The sequence below is a fragment of the Oncorhynchus keta genome, chromosome 1, assembly GCF_023373465.1.
Source record: "Oncorhynchus keta strain PuntledgeMale-10-30-2019 chromosome 1, Oket_V2, whole genome shotgun sequence".
In the NCBI taxonomy this organism is placed as follows: domain Eukaryota; kingdom Metazoa; phylum Chordata; class Actinopteri; order Salmoniformes; family Salmonidae; genus Oncorhynchus; species Oncorhynchus keta.
The window spans coordinates 67,315,099-67,332,403 of NC_068421.1; the positions used below are offsets into that span (position 1 = coordinate 67,315,099).

General features: G+C 41.6%; 1 protein-coding gene and 1 long non-coding RNA gene across 4 annotated transcripts in view; one reads left to right on the plus strand and one right to left on the minus strand.

Annotated features, from left to right (window-relative positions):
- The window catches only part of LOC118391465 (inactive N-acetylated-alpha-linked acidic dipeptidase-like protein 2), a 274,308-nt gene that overhangs the window by 93,166 nt on the left and 163,837 nt on the right, over nt 1–17,305 (plus strand). For all 3 annotated transcript variants that reach the window (XM_035782903.2, XM_035782893.2, XM_052458412.1), the window contains exon 3: nt 15,618–15,891. In XM_035782903.2, coding sequence (XP_035638796.1) covers nt 15,618–15,891 — 274 coding nt within the window. The remainder of the gene's footprint in view (nt 1–15,617; nt 15,892–17,305) is intronic.
- Nucleotides 7,920–9,800, minus strand: LOC118391476 (uncharacterized). Its single transcript, XR_004827149.2, has 3 exons — nt 9,638–9,800; nt 8,462–8,539; nt 7,920–8,347 (listed from the first exon to the last, which is right to left on the minus strand). It is a non-coding gene; the product is annotated as an uncharacterized LOC118391476 (long non-coding RNA).

Sequence of the window (17,305 nt, forward strand, 5' to 3'; positions counted from 1 at the left end):
GTGTGTGTGTGTGTGTGTGTGTGTGTGTGTGTGTGTGTGTGTGTGTGTGTGTGTGTGTGTGTGTGTGTGTGTGTGTGTGTGTGTGTGTGTGTGTGTGTGTGTGTGTGTGAGAGAGAGAGAGAGAGAGAGAGACACAGACCAGACACAATCCCTAACATATTTGTGTGGAAACAGCATTACAAAATGTCCTTCAATACACTCTAAACAAGACACATCATACATTGGGTGTTGAGGTAAATGCTGTCCTCTTTCCAATGTAGCCCATTGCCCACAGATATGATCATATCTTTCCCTTCATCACATAGACACAGTGCTGTGATGTTTTTGCCACAGGCCTCTGACACATATCAGCTGCAAATGTTCCTCCTTGCTGCTTTTTCTTTTATCTTCACCACATGAACTGAGTGCCAGTGATTTGGAGCAGAGTAAGAGTGGTGCATGTGTGCCGTGGAGAGGTCCCCTCCCTGTCAAGGTGGCAGTGACACACGGTTGTCTCACTCAGGCCATTCCATTTGGGACAGCACCGGGGACATTTGCCTTCAGATGTGAGACTGGGTTGGCCTGGGTTTAGTAGGCATGTTGCTGCCTGGCAATGTTCACACACACACTCACCCTACACACACGCACATGCATGCACACACACTCTCTCTTCTTTCTCCCTGGTTCTCCTCCCTTCCTTCATCCCTCTCTCTTCTCTCCCCACCTGGAGAGCTGGCCTCCCCTGTAACCCTGAGTTTTAATTGCCTCCCCTAGATGATGATTAATCCACCAGACCACTCCAGCAGTCTCCCCCAGGACTCTGGCCACTCTAGGACCTTTCATCCTTATGTACTGGAATGCACTAATGTGTAAAAAATATTTAATTAAGGAGTCTGCATAAAACGAAAAGTTCCCATTTGACTTCATTGTAGTTGGATACAGTAGATTAAACTCTAAAATATATGTATTTGTTGAAATTCAGTTTGTCATGGATTCTCCTTTGCGTTCAGATGTCAGGTCAAATTCAGAGCTCTCTCGTCCCCAGATTTTGTTTTAGAGGCCTTGGGTGGTTTGGGGATTAATGAAAAGCAAGGAATTCTTTAAATTCATTTATGTCTGGCACAATACAATGTACAAGTCATGATCAATGGGAGAAGCCTTGCCTCGCTCGAGACGGGTGACATTAACAGTCCGGGAGACGCTTCTCTTTCTGCAGGTGGTTTGTCATTTTGAACTCATTCTCAGTGTGTGAGCAGATGTCTTCAATAAAAAAGTCCTTAGAATCCCCACATGAAACAATGGTGGTTATGCCAGCTCTGTCTATAGCATCTTTTGAGCGTTCTCATTGGTTCCCAGCAGGTCAAATAAAAGGGAAATTATGTTCAGCCAGCCTGAGCCGAACAAACATATATATTTTGTATGTTAGGACAGGAGCTATGTCGGCGGAACAAAACACATCCTGTTTGGTGTTGCTAAAGTCATTGACATTTCAACTGTGATAACTAATCTACCGGATTTAATTTTATTGTGTTATTTTCCTCCTTCCTCCGTGTAAACTAGGTCAGGTAATGATAACAGAGGATGACTCACATGGACAGATCAGTGTGATTGTTATGCTTATGTGAGCGTGAGTGTTAGCCTCAGGCTGAGGGTCTCACCCCCTGAGAGCCCAATGGAGAGACCCTGGACCGGGGGGGTGCAGCTGTGTGTGCAATCTGTTGTTAGTCTGCAGCCAGGGAATGGCCCTCTTCTCACCTGGCTCCTGCTGCCTGCATGGGCCACACCATTGCCCCACCCCCCACCAAAGATGCTTTATTCTCCCTTTGCCAGGCTTTGGTAAAAATGCATTCTGTCCCGATAATCATATTTCACCTCTGTGAAGGGGAGCTGGTTAGCGTTAAAGACCTTACTTGACGACGACGCAGCGAGAAAGGAATGTGTTAGAAAGTGATAAGGAGGGCCCATCTAATACAGGGGAGTGCATTCCCCCGACAACCTCCTTACCTTGGTGCTAATCTCTCCCACTATTTGATGTTTACACTGTGTGTAGAGCCTCCATCTCCTGGTTCCATGGGCTAATAGTTTAGTCCTAATCCCCCTTTGCATTAGCATTGATCCCCAAATAAAATCCCTATTTAGTGCACATCCTACAGTCCCCAGTACACCCAGATTTAGTAGACACTACAGTCAGTGGGTAGTGAAGGTACTTACAGTTGTGCTACACAGTGAAGGAATGGTGAGGGCGGATAACTAAGTATGCCGAGTGGAGGAGGCTGCTCTCTATGGATCAGAGCAGAGCAGGGCTGTGTGGTGTGTGTATGAGAAAGGGCATGGCTTGGTACTGACTCAGATGCATTGCTCCAGTAAGGCTGCGTGTTTACTGCCGGTGTTGTGCCGAAAAGCTCCCCCCTGCCAGAATTCTCCCTCCACCTTCGCATGAACGCACACGCACTCAATTCTTCATTGCTACGACTTGCTTGCTAATTGAGATTTCTGATCACGTTAGGGTGCTTTTCATTTTCTTTTTTAAGTTGGTTTGATCGCGGGGAAGGCACTAATAATGGCTGCAGTTTTCGGTTTGGCTATTTGTTTCAAGTGTATTCATCTATAAATAAATCTATTTGACAAAATTGATAATCTCTCCCATGTCTTATTTGACTAGTAGTTGTTCTGAAATGTTTATTGCTTGCCTACGTTTTACTCCCTCCTTTATGTTTAATATAAAACACATACATTCATTATTCATTTTGGTTGCCTATCCTGACATGAAGTTTGTTCTGTAGAAAGTATTTGACTCTGATGTGGGCCACAGAAAGTATTTGACTCTGATGTGGGCCACAGAAAGTATTTGACTCTGATGTGGGCCACAGAAAGTATTTGACTCTGATGTGGGCCACAGAAAGTATTTGACTTTAGCCACAAAATTAAGGAAATTGGAAGGGGTGGGGAGGATTTTGGCAAGTCCATTTTCTTGCTTGCTGAAATTCTCCCCCCCCCCCTTCTATCTTGGGACTGCAAGGCCTGGTACACTTCAGAATTATTTTGTTAGCTCATGTTGACTAGTAGTGTTTGCCACAGAAAGCAAAATGAGAGTATAAAGAAACACAAACATTTATTTTAGAAACATTTTGAAATGTTGAAGAAAATAAAGATAATACACACTCTTTTTTTCACACTCTTGACATTCTCTCAACCAGCTTCACGAGGTAGTTACCTGGAATGCATTTAAATTAACATGTGAACCATCTTAAAAGTACATTTGTGGAATTTATTTCCTTCTTAATGCATTTGATCCAATCAGTTGTGCTGTGACAAGGTGGGGGGGGCAGCACATTATGGCAAGAGCAGCTCAAATAAGCAAATATAAATGACTGTACATCATTACTATAAGACATGAAGGTCAGTCAATACAGAACATTTCAATAACTTTTAAAGTTTCTTCAAGTGCAGTCGCAAAAAACATCAAGTGCTATGATGAAACTGGCTCTCATGAGGACGGCCAAAGGAATGGAAGACCGTGTGGCGGGTTCATTAATTTCATTATTGTTACAACATTTTGGAAGCGCACGGCATCACTGTACAGAGCTCGATTTGGCCTCCGCAAGCCTCCAGGGCCAGTGCCATTGCGTCACACCCTCTTTACGGAGCTTCCGGACCACTTTTCCAGATCAATCATAAATTGGCTTTTAGAGTGAAATGCTGCTGGAGCTCATCGGAGTGTTGCTCGGCCACTTCTCACAATTTTGCTCTATTATTAAAGGTAGATCAAAGCTGAATCAATATCTCGGAAGATCACATAATGATTCATTAGTATTCTACATTACAGAACCAAATAAAATAGCATAACATTACTGTTACATCAAAAACACTAACTTAGTCATTTCTTATGAGATTTTAGGATGGTTAGCTGAATAGTAAAAAAAAAAACACTGTCATGGGCCAAAACTCAAAAGCTTGCGTCACAAGGCAGAACTAGCTTGGATTGAAACAAAATACAGGAAAGCTATGTAGTTTGTTAACATCATTTACTCTAGTTTGCTCACAAATAAAGTGATTAAAATAAGATCTAAATGCATATTCCCATGAAACGGATTAAGATCAAATGTTTGGCATGAAGATTCAGTTTGAACCTTTTACTGGTAGATCGCAGCCAACGTTTTGCTACACTGTCCTGCGAATGTCCCGCAAAATCATCCTGTTGTCCCACATTTGGGTATTTTAAATGTGGTCACCCTAGTGTAGCTCCAAGCCATATCCAAAATACCAGTTTGAGTCTTTGCTCATTCTGATTTGAATAATGTGGGGAATATGGCTTAGCAGGTGGCTGTAAAATGTTATTTTTCATTGATCATCAATCATAATTATCAGTATTCTGCACTATGACACATGGCACAATGATTATGGGAATTGCAATAAACCGCTTGCTGTTCAATCATAGCTGATTCAGCCACCATATGCTTTCTGATTATTTAAAGAATGAAGTGTCCTATATGTCAATGACAAGGGCTTCTGCTGCAGGCTGGACAGCCACTGTAGGCTAATGTCCCGTTGACATACTGTGTGTCTGAATCCCAATTTACACGCCAGTCATTTCACATCTCCTTTGGCAAGGCTCCAGCATGCAGCAGTCTCTCAAACCCAAATATCTGTGCCAACGAGAGTCACTCTGATACATAGGACTCATGACAGAATGAGGAGAAACCCATTATGAGTGTCAAGAGAGTTGAAATACAATACAGGATGATAAGATATTTGCCAGGAACAATATGTTGGATTTGTTCCAAAGTTAGAAATGATTGACTGCATAGCTGATCTCCTTGTTGGTCTTTGCTAGTGGAGGGTTTGGTTGTTGGTGGGTTCATGGTGTACGGGTAGGTCACTGGGTCCTGCTTCTGATGATTAAAAGAAAGAGGTCTGAGGCTAAGGAGCCACTCTGGAAGCATACCGCTGCACAGCACCACAACCAGGGCTAGCGCTACTTCCTCACAGGCAGCTTTGAATTCCAGACGCACAGAGTGACATTAAAGCCCTCTGTGTATGCTTGGACAGGGTGTGTGTGCCAGAAATATGAAAGTGAAGCACAGCTTCTGAATCCAATGTTATTCATCTGCCTGCAGAGAGGGGTTTCTGTATCTGACAGTGGCCTCTTTCTTTACCAGGAAACACAGGCCTTCCTTCCCAGTGCTGATATGAAGCTGTCCAACCCTAATGTCTAACCCTAACCCTAATGTATCAGTTTCACACACAGAACCTTAATGCAATGTGAACACATGACATGTGGTAGGGGTTTTGGTCAAGCCCCATAAATCAAAAGATTGATGTCATGGATCACTGGGTAGACATGTTTGTTAACATGGCAGACAGTAGGTCTGTCTAACAATGTGCAAATTGTATTGTTAGTCATAGTGTATCATAAAGCCAGTGGTCAATGCAGTGAAGCAGAAACAAGCTGTGATTAATCCTTGAAGGTCCGTGTACAGTATATGTATTCATAAAGAGGCCTGCGGCCCTCCCACGGGATTCAGGCAGCAGTTGGCAATTCTATTTTTTAAAAGACCACTCTTGACCGCAGACAGTTAAAATATGGGGTTCAAGCTTTAGTTCTCATCCTCTGTTTGTGGTTCACCACTCCACTGGGTAACATCTTATACTACGGGTTAGTTGCACCTCATCAACTTTAAATAATGAGTGATGAAAAGCATATATTTTTACTATCAGATTTCAATGATCTTATGAATTGCCAAATTGACCATTAATGCCAGGTGGTTGTTTATTTATTTATTTATTATACATAATATGAGAGTTAAAGAACGAGAGTACATCTAGAGACACCATGTAGTGGTTCTTTACTCTCTCACTCTCTATCTCTGTCTCTGTTTCTCTGCATTTGTATTACATTCGCCTGCAGAGATGACTTTCTGCCAAGCGGAATTCCGGTGCCCATTTCTGATTTTAATTAGGGCTGTGGGATTTGCTTTCTCTGATTCCTTGAAAAAAGGAGTTACATTGTTACTCTCAATAACTTCCTTCCTCTCCTCCAGACTTGTCGGCCTGATTATGTTGAAAGAGTAAAGAAACACAACGTAGGGGTTTGAGAGTGGTTCAACCGGACACATTCACCTAAACCCCACATGAATTTGTGTTGTATGTGCATTTGTGTTCATGTTTTATTCCCTCCCCTTTGAGTCTCGGTGGATTGAGGCATTGAGCAGTGTGTGTTGCAGAATGCTAAGTCCTCCACTGGAGTTTCTGTGAGGGAGTGGATTTGTGCTAACAGCCAGAGCCAATGATTAAAACACAGAGAGGCCAGAGAGAGCCAGCGCTTGGCTAAAGGGCAGGAGTTACTGTAATCCAGGGATAAGCGACCTGAGCAGGCAGCAGGCACCCTCCTTACACACACAGACATGCTTGTCTTGATGCCAGTTTACTGACGGCCTTTTGGACACTAGAGAGTCCGCGGGGAGTGGGCAGCTCTGTTGGGTTGATACAGGAAGGGTACATCTCATTGGCAAACTGACACAGCTTCAAGGGCTGTGGCCCTGAGCCAGATAGTCCACTAGGAGTGAGGTATTCCTTCTTGCCTGGTGGAAGAGAAGGCTCGTCACCAAGGCCATATCTTCAAAAAGGTGTCTTCTTCTCAGCACTGAATGTCAAGGGAATTTGGCCTTGTCCTCCTTACTTAATTGCTTGCTTATGGTGATGAATGTCTATCCAATATCTATCCAACCAGGCACATCTGTGTGTGTACACGTGAGCTGTGCATGAAGGCTGCACAAGTGTGTGAGTGCATCCATGCTTTTATGTTGGTATGCTTGTTTTGAACATACATACATACACATTTGGAAAGTATTCAGACCCCCTTGGCTTTTTCTATATTTTGTTACGTTACAGCCTTATTCTAAAATGGATAAATATTTTTTTTCCTACACACAATACACCATAATAACAAAGCAAAAACAGGTTTTAGAATTGTTTTCAAATGTTCTGTCTGGCCACTCTACCATAAAGGCCTGATTGGTGGAGTTCTGCAGAGATTGTTGTCCTTCTGAAAGTTTCTCCCATCTCCACAGAGGAACTCTGGAGCTCTGTCAGAGTGACCATCGGGTTCTTGGTCACCTCCCTGACCAAGGCCCTTCTCCCCCGGTTGCTCAGATTGGCCAGGCGGCCAGCTCAAGGAAGAGTCTTGGTGGTTCCAAACTTCTCCCATTTAAGAATGATGGAGGCCACTGTGTTTTTGGGGACCTTCAATGCTGCAGAAAAAAAATGTTTTTGCTTCATCATTGTGGGGTATTTTGTGTAGATTGATGAGGAAAAATGTGTTTTAATCAATTTTAGAATAAGTCTGTAACGTAACAAAATGTGGAAAAAGTCAAGGGGTATGAATACTTTCCGAATACACTGTAAGTATATTAAACATGTGTCACTTTGGTGTGCTTTGTGTACTGTGTGCTCATGTGAGGTTTTAGTTTGTAAGGGTTTGCAATAGTTTCTAAGGCTTATCTCTCACCAAGAGTAGGTTGTCTCACTTTATCTTTGGAATCTACCTCTGTTCCTCTTCCCTGTGCTCCCCCGGCTCACTGAGCTACTCCAGATGAATAGAAACTGTGGATAACTTCCTGGATTGGAGATAAGATATTCTCCTTCTGACAAAAACACTGGCAGATCAGTGGAAGAGACGTTCACAGCAAAAACAGATTTTGTTTTTCCTTGTTCCTAGCTGTGTTTCTAAAATGCTATTATTGGTGCACGTCTCAGCAACTTGGGCACACTTTAATATAAAACATTTTGTGCCGATAGGCCTAAATGTTTGTTAGGAACACTGACACTGAAATGGTGACATGCACACCAAAACACTACACATAGACATTAATTATAGCATATTATACCATATTATGGTAAAGCAGGGTACAGCAATGGAAAGGGATTTTATTGGTGTGCGTAAATATGCAATGCAATGCAGCACAGTAGTTAACGATGCATGTATTTGATTTACAATACATGCTGTACAACTATTTATTTTGATGCATATGTACATAAAAACAGGCCACATATTTCATGGTGATTTTGTTCCCTGTGATCAAACAGCCATATTCACATGAAAACAAACACATTGAACAATAGTTGTAGTCGATGAAATGTGCATCAAAATATGCATTATGTCAGCCCTTTAATTAGGTAAGAGTAATATTGTATGTCGCATGTTCCAGAACATAGGAAACAGACACTGTAGTTCTACACCTGAACTAATGGCTTTTATTGCCAAATATGGATGTTCCCTTTGTACGAAGGAGCTGTCTGACACACCCATCTCCATCTCACTAAACACAGTGGTGTCACCTCCTCTCAGGTTGGATGGATCCACTTCCAGCTGCAGGATGTGATCACAGAGACGCTTAAGCACTGTTCTACATTACCCATGCAGATGTGCACGATATGTCAGGAGCTTATCTTTGGGGCTGCGTGCTGAAAGACAATTGCTCACCTTCATCCATTCTTAAGGGTTCAACTGGAGTTTAGGAGCAGTCTTTTGTTTCCCTCTGACAGGCTTTGACATCAGCGTCTGTGGATGATTTGAAATTATGATAATAACAGATAATAACCTTTCTGTTACCTTATTCTCATTATCCCCTAGGTAGGGGTATACCACATCTTGTAACTAAACAATATCCAATTATGGCAAACTAACAGCAACTATGCTGGAGGAATAGTCTAGCACAGTGGTCACCTACCTTTTCTGAGCCAAGATCACTGTCTGAGTCAAAATGCAAGCTGAGATCTCAGATATTTTTTTAAACATTACTTAAAAAATGTAAGCCTATGCAACATGAACCTATTAAAAACAGTTCTTTAGCAATGAGGTGTTTGCAGTAGGCTATAGGTCTAATACATTATCACTGCATATTGGCTATGTTTGAATTTACCTGCCAGTGTTGTTCTTCTCAGACCACTTTGAATTTATATTTCAAAATTTGCGGTATATGATCACATTGATAATCTATAATTTCAAGAGCTTGTAACTGTAAGGTTCTATCTTGCAAAAAGATGATTCTGAGATAATTGGCTTTAAAGTTCCAAACCCTCATTGGTTTGAATAGTGTCAGCAATATTGTATTATTTTTTAACTTTATGAATTGGGAATTTAGATTAAAACATTGAATAGAACACAGCTATGTCAACAACTAAATTTGGACAAGCTCTCAAAATGTTGTTGTATTACTTGTGAGGAACAGCTTAGTGAGCATAAACATGAGCTTTTTTGTTTTTATTTTACTGGACTGATGGTCTGCATCTGATGGTCTGTCGGAGGGGAGGGAGGGAGCAGCGGAGAGGCTGCCTCTCACCGTCCCACCGCTGAGATTGACCAAAAAAGGCATGCAGTCTTCCAGCTCATGGCAAAACTTTAGTCACACTGCATTATTTCTGCCTAATGCACCAATTCATGTTGTTACTCCTATGACCAGAGAAAGTGAATTATTCCTCAATATTAAAAAAGACACAAGCCGTTAATAATAACAACGCAAGCTTATCGATACAATTTGCTACTCATTCATTGCAGCTGCAATGCTAATTGTAGCGTGAGTGGAAGTAGGGAGAAGCACGTTTTATGTCTTATAAAAGTGTTGACAGTGAAGTGCTGAATAACAACTTAAACACTTACTCATACAAACAGCAGCCCTTCATTGTATTTCATTGACAATTTCTCTCTAGTAACGGTTTTGAAAGTTCGGAAATTTCACAGTAGCAACTTTGCTGTGCACTCGAGGAAACTGCAGACACAGTGATCTGAGCTATCTGATTGGCCAGTAGTAGGCCTATAGGTGCATTTGATTTGCACTCTGGGCATGCCGGATAGGCAGAGTTTTACCTTCAGACACATTAAATGGTTAAAAATGGGAACACTGCCTTCCTGGCGCTAGGGCTGCTGAATCAACTGGGAAATGGGGAAAAAACTGTGTGAAAAAGAAAAAGGAACATAAGGCTTTATCATTGTTTTTGTTTTACATAAATGTTTGATGATTGACTAGGAATGCATTGGAGATCGACCAGTTGGTGACAACTGGTCTAGCATTTTAATATGCAGTACGGTCAGTCATCTCATTTTAAGGTGAAATACAGAAGAGTCAGACACTGCGCTGAAATACAGGTAGGTATAGCCGTTCAGGGTGGGATATCTTCCATCTTTTCCTTTGTCAGCGCTTCAACAGTGAAGCCTCTCTTGGGACCCAGATGTAGAGCGGCAGGGAGCTATAGCACTTTTTTAAAGAGCAGGGGCCGGTCCTGCCAGCATTATCATCCATAATAGCATTCTGCCACAGTTCAACAGCCACAAAGACAGTTGCTATCAATTGGCTAGGCCCTGATCGACAGTACCCCAGATACCCCCGGTGACCATATCTACCACAGACATGGATCCACCAGCTGTCAATCCCTGTCACTCAGATGCATTTAATTAGGAGAGCAAAATGGTAATAACAGTGAGCCAGGAGCGAGGTCTTATTTTGGGTATTTATTTACTAAAACAGTGGTCTGGGAGGATAAAATGCCTCCAATAGAGATCGTCCAAATACAATCCCACACAAACAGAAGCTTTTATTTTCCCATAACTCGTTACAATATTTGTGTAGGGAAGTTGTGAATTTTGTAGGATTAACAACCCCAAGTGACAACTCAACAACCCACACTGACTCTAAAGTAGAGTAAGATGTTGTTGTTGGGAAGAATGTTTAGTGTAGGTCCTAGTCTGCAGGGTGTATGTATGGCCGGAAGTACATAGTGTGATATCTAAAACAGTCTCCTTAACAGATGGCCCAAACGGAGCTCTCTGCCATCTTCTGGTCTGCGGGCCGAGTGCGTCTCGGCCATCGCCAGGAGCAGCAGCCAGTGAGTTTGTGTGTCAGAATCCCAGCTCTCTTTGCCGGCTGTGAGGAGGCTTCAGTCAGCCAACCAAGCTGTTGAGTGGCACCCTGTGGTGTGGCACTTGGGCCCCAGTCCTGTGAATCATGTTGTCTCAAGTGGTGGAGTGTGTGATGACATCAGGTATCCTACTTATCCCAACTCTCCTCCCAAATGGTCTGTAACTGTCACTGTTCTAGGAGACAGTGACCCAGGCCAGGTAGTGGTGTACAAAGATGTGGAATCCTCCACTTAATAGTGATGTCTGAATGACTCGTTCTTAACCATAAATGCTGCGAGGCTTTCATTCCATATATTTCTCCCAGTTGAGCTGTTTTGCCATGATTATTTGGAATTGGAATTCAGTTGGAACTGCTACCCATTTATGGCAGCAGAATGTAAGGGAGGTCCATATCCAAACCTAGGTATTCTTTTGGATTGTTTCAGGAGTTTCATCTTTGTGTTTAGTGGCCAACATGTTCAGGATTCAGAGAAAGTGGAATGTTGAGGGTCCAAAATTGATATTTTGGAGAAAACTCATGGTGGAGACAATGATGAAAATTTCTGCTGAAGGATATTCTCTCATTTAGTCCACCGCTGTGATCTCAATTTAGGGACACTTATCTATTTACAATAGTCCAGCGTACTGTATCATTCAGAGCTCATCCAGACCAGGTGTAATAGCATGTATTTGGGGCCATTTTAATTAAGTGACACTCGTGCCCAGGAAGCCGATGTTTGGAGGATATATTGGTTCGTCGAGGGCCGGCAATCCATGCCAATATATCCTCCAAACACTGGCTTCAAGGGCATTATCACTTTTATACAAAATATATTTTCATTAATAAAACTTTTTTTTCCCCAATTTTGTGGTGTTAGTAATTACTATCTTGTCTCATTGCTACAATTCCCATACGGGCTAAGGAGAGACAAAGGTCGAAAGCCATGCATCCTCCGAAACACAACCCGAAAGCCAGCCGCACCAATGTGTCAGAGGAAATACCGTGCACCCAGCTATCTTGGTTAGCGGGCACTGCGCCCAGCCTGCCACAGGAGTCACTGGTGCACAATGAGACAAGGATATCCCTACCAGCCAAACCCTCCCTAACCCGGACGACGCTAGGCCAACAGTGCCGGTCACGGCCAGCTGCGAAAGAGCCTGGGCGTGAACCCAGAGTCTCTGGTGGCACAGCTAGTGCTCCAGTGCCCTAGACCACTGCGCCACCCGGGAGGCCCTAATCAAATTTATTTTAATCAATTTATTCATACTATTTCATCCTTCCACAAGATATAGTCCCGAAACAAATCTAGTGTGACCCAGTTGTTCAGTCTTTTTGTTCTGTATCTATGGACGCAACCCAGTCGTTCGTTCTAAATGTTCCATTGCCATACCAGCTGGCAACGTTTCTACCCCTTGTTGCTAGCTAGCCAACTATGGCTAACTTACCGTCAAGTCAAACAGACAGAATAACAACAGTAGCTGCATTTGCATTTGTTTAAGTTGTTTTCTAGTGACATTTATTTGGATACATCCATAACAATGAGCTAATGAGGCACGTTATCTCCTGGCATAGAAAATGTCCTCTCTCGTCAGGACACTGTTGTTCAGAGGAGCTAGCCAACAACACAGCTAACACAATTTCAAACTGAAGCTGGAAAGACTACAAACTAGCTGAACTTCATTTAGTTTGACCTTTTTTCAATTTACATTTCTTTGTATATATCCATAAAAGTTATGCCAGCTGATTCATGATTTCGACTGGCTGAGAAACGCTGCCTGCCTCTCTCTCGTCCTGACGTCCGACTCCTATACGTTCATTACTATGGGACAGTTGGAGATCACATTTGAATATTGAAACAATGTTTCAAATGTCGGAGAGACAGACAGTAAGGTTTATACAATTCTTCGCTGTTAAAAACTAAATGTTAGTCTAAAAGAAATGTGAGATAATGTCTAGATGCTTTTCATAGATGAGACAGTGGATTGCGCAGTCAGATGAAACCATAGTAAATAGCCATTTTAACGACATAGATTTAGCTAGTGTTACTGTAACTTGTGGAATAGACACCGGCTGTAATGTGGTTTTAACCAATCAGCATTCAAGATTAGACCCACCCGTTGTATAATGCTCATGAATCCCTGGTGGTGTTTGACTGTTGATCAGTCATCTTCCAGGCCAGGTAGTGAATGTCATTTCCATGGTGTTGAGTTATGTTCATGACTAACTGGTTTATTTATGACTGTTTTCCTCCTAAACTTTCCCTTTCCTAGGGTCAGGAACAGGAGGTCTTTCTGTCTAAGTTATTTTGATGTGTCACTCCTGATTATGAAATAAGGTCATAACAAAAGATACTGTTTGGAAATGTCTTACCAAATATTGCGTATAATTGTAATGTAATGTCTTTATATTCAATGACACAGAACTGGTTTCAGTGTAATGCTCTGGTACTTCTTACCTTTAATGGGATCAGTAAAACACAACATGATTACTATGCACCCATCCCGTTAGCGGGATCATTTTTGTCAACCACCGCTGAATTGAAAAGCGCCAAATTCAAATTAAATTACAAAAAATATAGAATTTTCATGAAATCATAAGTGCAATATAGCAAAACACAGTTTAGCTTGTTGTTAATCCACCTGACCTGTCAGATTTCAATAAAGCTTTTCGGCGAAAGCATACCAAGCGTTTATGTAAGGACATCTCTCTCAGTAGACAAAATATTACAAATAGCTAGCAGCCAAGTAGTTTGGTCACAAAAGTCAGAAAAGCAATAAATTAAATCGCTTACCTTTGATGATTTTCGGATGTTTGCACTCAGGAGACTCCCAGTTACACAATAAATGTTCCTTTTGTTCCATAAAGATTATTTTTATATCCAAAATACCTACATTTGGTTGCCGCGTTATGTTCAGAAATCCACAGGCTCGAGCGGTCACGACATCGCAGACGAAAATTCCAAATAGTATCCGTAATGTTCGTAGAAACATTTCAAACGTTTTTTATAATCAATCCTCAGGTTGTTTTTACAATATATAATCGATAATATATCAACCGGGAATGTAGCTTCTTCAATAGGAGAGAGAGAGAAAATGGCTGCTCCAAGCTGTTGCGCATACAAAACGCTGCTGGAACCCAGCCGTACAATCTCACGATGTGATCTTTCTTACTCATTTTCAAAATAAAAGCCTAAAAATATGTCTAAAGACTGTTCACACCATGGGGAAGACATAGGAAAAGGAATCTGGTTGGTATCCCTTTAAATGGAGCGAAGGCAGGCTATGGAACATGGAGCTTTCAAAATAGAGGCCACTTCCTGGTTGTATTTTTTCAGGTTTTTTCAGGTTTTCGCCTACAATATCAGTTATGTTATACTCACAGACAATATTTTGACAGTTTTGGAAACTTTAGAGTGTTTTCTATCCTAATCCGACAATTATATGCATATTCTAGATTCTGGGCCTGAGAAATAGGTAGTTTAATTTGGGTACGTTTTCCATCCAAACATCAAAATACTGCACCCTACACTCAAGAGGTTAAGAGACATGTCCTTTTAGCCAGTCTCTTTTGTCCTTTAAGACGTGAGATGGGTTTCAGTTTTCAAATAAACAGACTTTTTTGCAGACTCCATTAGATGTCTATATTTGATGGGGACATTAAATAATGTCCTCAGAACCTTATCTCCCAAACAGATAAAGTTATGTATTTACCCATTTCAGGTTTACCCTTCTTGTTAAAAAAGTTGTCAATGTGCTATTCTTCCACTTTTTTCATTTATTGTCTTGGAACTGGACATAATTAATTATTTCTAATATAACCAACGCTGGGTGGTTAAAGGGAATTTCTCTCTGGGTAAAATGTTTTGCTTTTATTTAAAGAAAAATACATTCTGCTTCAGTTTTATTTCTGTTGTTTTGCATCATAGTATTGTGTCTTTTGGTAGATGAACATGAACACATTGAATCAGTCATGATTTAGAGGATTGCATACACATTGAATTTAAATTAAATGTGGTTTGGCTCAGTTATCTGCTTTGACATAATTTTGCTGCTCTGCTTTGACATAATGACCAATTATATGTATAGTTATAAAATATCATATTACATTGTATTGTATTCATAGTAACTATGCATGCCATTTTAGATGCATTACTTAGTATGGTAGATAAATCATATCATAGTGTTGAAAACTGCTAGAAGAGTACCTTTATCATCAATTTACTCCTCTCCTTCGTGTTTAACCATCTGTTGGTAATGTATTCACAGGTGTGTCACAGTTTTATTAGTGCATGCATTTGTTCAGAATGTTTTCTGTTCAGTCATTATTCACATTTTAACCCTAAAAGCGGCAACACATTTTAGCTTAAAAGCACCACCAATTTTTTACCTGAAATTGGTAATGATTGAGAGACGCTGTCTGTCAATTATTTTTTTTGGTAACTAGTTGCTTGGCAAATTACTTTTTTGTTGTTGAAATTATGACATTTATGTTGATGCTTTGGATTAAGACCAATTTACCAAGACTGTCCTCAAAATAAATTGTGAAAAAAAGTAGACTTCATTCTGTCACAGATATCCTGAAGTAGTGTGAACAATAACAAAAATAAACTATTTGTTACTCAGCCAAATTGATAATGTGTCATTGCTTTGGTAAGTCTGTTTCCAAAGCATCTGCCAGGATTCCTGCCACACACAGTAGTAAATAGACATTCATAACTACATATTTTTCTCTGTCTCCCATCAGACCTTTCATTAGCATATCAGACGACAACGAGGAGGCCAGGGCTAAGCACCTGTACCAACAGTGGACAGACCTGGGATTGACAGACGTCCAGCTGTCCAATTACAGCGTCCTCCTCAGCCTGCCTGGCCCCTCCTCCAGCAGAATTGTGGACCGGGCCAGCCACGAGTGTTACCTGCCCAGCGGGGCTCAGTGTGACCCCAGGAACCACAACAACAACCCCACGGCAGACCAACACTTCTCCTACGCTGCCTACTCTGCCACGGGCAGTCTAGAGGTACAGCACACTCACCCTGTCTCATTCTCTGCATGGACAGCAGAATGCACTAACCCCAGGCTGGTTAATGCTATGTTCCCCAGTCATCTCCTGTTTCTCCACCTCCAACTATTGTCACCATATGTGTGTGTGATTTTCCTGACTTGAATGGTAGTAGCAGCCCTGCCCTCTACCTGGCTGGCTCCAGTTAGCTTTATTTCGCATCCCTGCTTCTCCCTCACAGCGGTGATCACCCAAAAGGCCACAGAGAAAGGTCAAGACGTAAATGTTAAAGTTGGTTCCCAGTTCAGGTATATCAACATCACAGTCCAATTTTATGAGTCACAATAAACATCCCCTTCCTGCAGGAATATAAGAGCACTGCTGGCTACAGTCAGTATATTTACAAGACACAGGCGCAAATGCATCCTTGAGATTGAAGGTTAATCCAAGTCATTATGCAAGTCTGTCCACACACTTGCAGACATAAGAAATATAGCAGGGCTATTTTTAGAGATTATGCTTTCTGTCTCCAGGGGAACACAGAGAGAGAGTGTCTGAAGGAAATGGCTGTTATCCCCTTGAGGGCTGAGTGGGCTAAAGGTACAGGAGAACAGTTGGAGAATACTAAGTCTGAATGCAAAGTATACTCCAAGCCTAGTCCTCTGCATCTGTATCCCCAAAACAGGAGTCAAAGCCATCCATCACAGGCCTGGATCCATGCACTGTTCAGTGTGCTGCCTTGAATTAAATGGCATTTGCAATATCTAAACGTCAGTTTAGAAAAACAAATATTGCTGGTTTGATGGATGAAAGGCCTGGGGACTCCATAGTAATGTGCTGGGCTGAGTCTCCATGGGATCTGTCATCTCTGAGCCTGTCGCTGTGACGGAGGGGTCAGTGAGCAATTCTCATTAGTCCACTCCCCATTCCACTCCCCATTCTCAGGATCACAGAGAGAGAGAGAGAGAGTAAAGAATTCACCCCCTCTTGCAGGGAAAACATACTGACAGTTGTAACCTAATTGAACATATATAAAATATGCAAGCATTAAAAGCCCACCTTAACACAAGCCAGCCATCAGAGGATGTATGGAGAGAAATAGAAGTTCAAGTGGCAATGGAGATCAAATTCACTGCGCAGCTATACATTTTTAAAGAGCGGACATTAGGAAGTTAATCTCAAAGATCATGCTGTTCCACACTCAGTCTTTCACTAATGGCATAGAAATATATTCTGTTTCATGAGTTTGTGGGGTTCATTTGCTAAAAGTCCTATTTAAAGCTGGGCAGTGACTATCATTATCTTTCTCTCATACAGAGAAAATATGTACTTCTCTCTTTATCTTAGTCATCCAACTGTACTTTACTGCCTTGTCAAATCATCTCCAACTTTACAATGAAAATGACTCTGGAACAATATAGCGAAGGAAGGT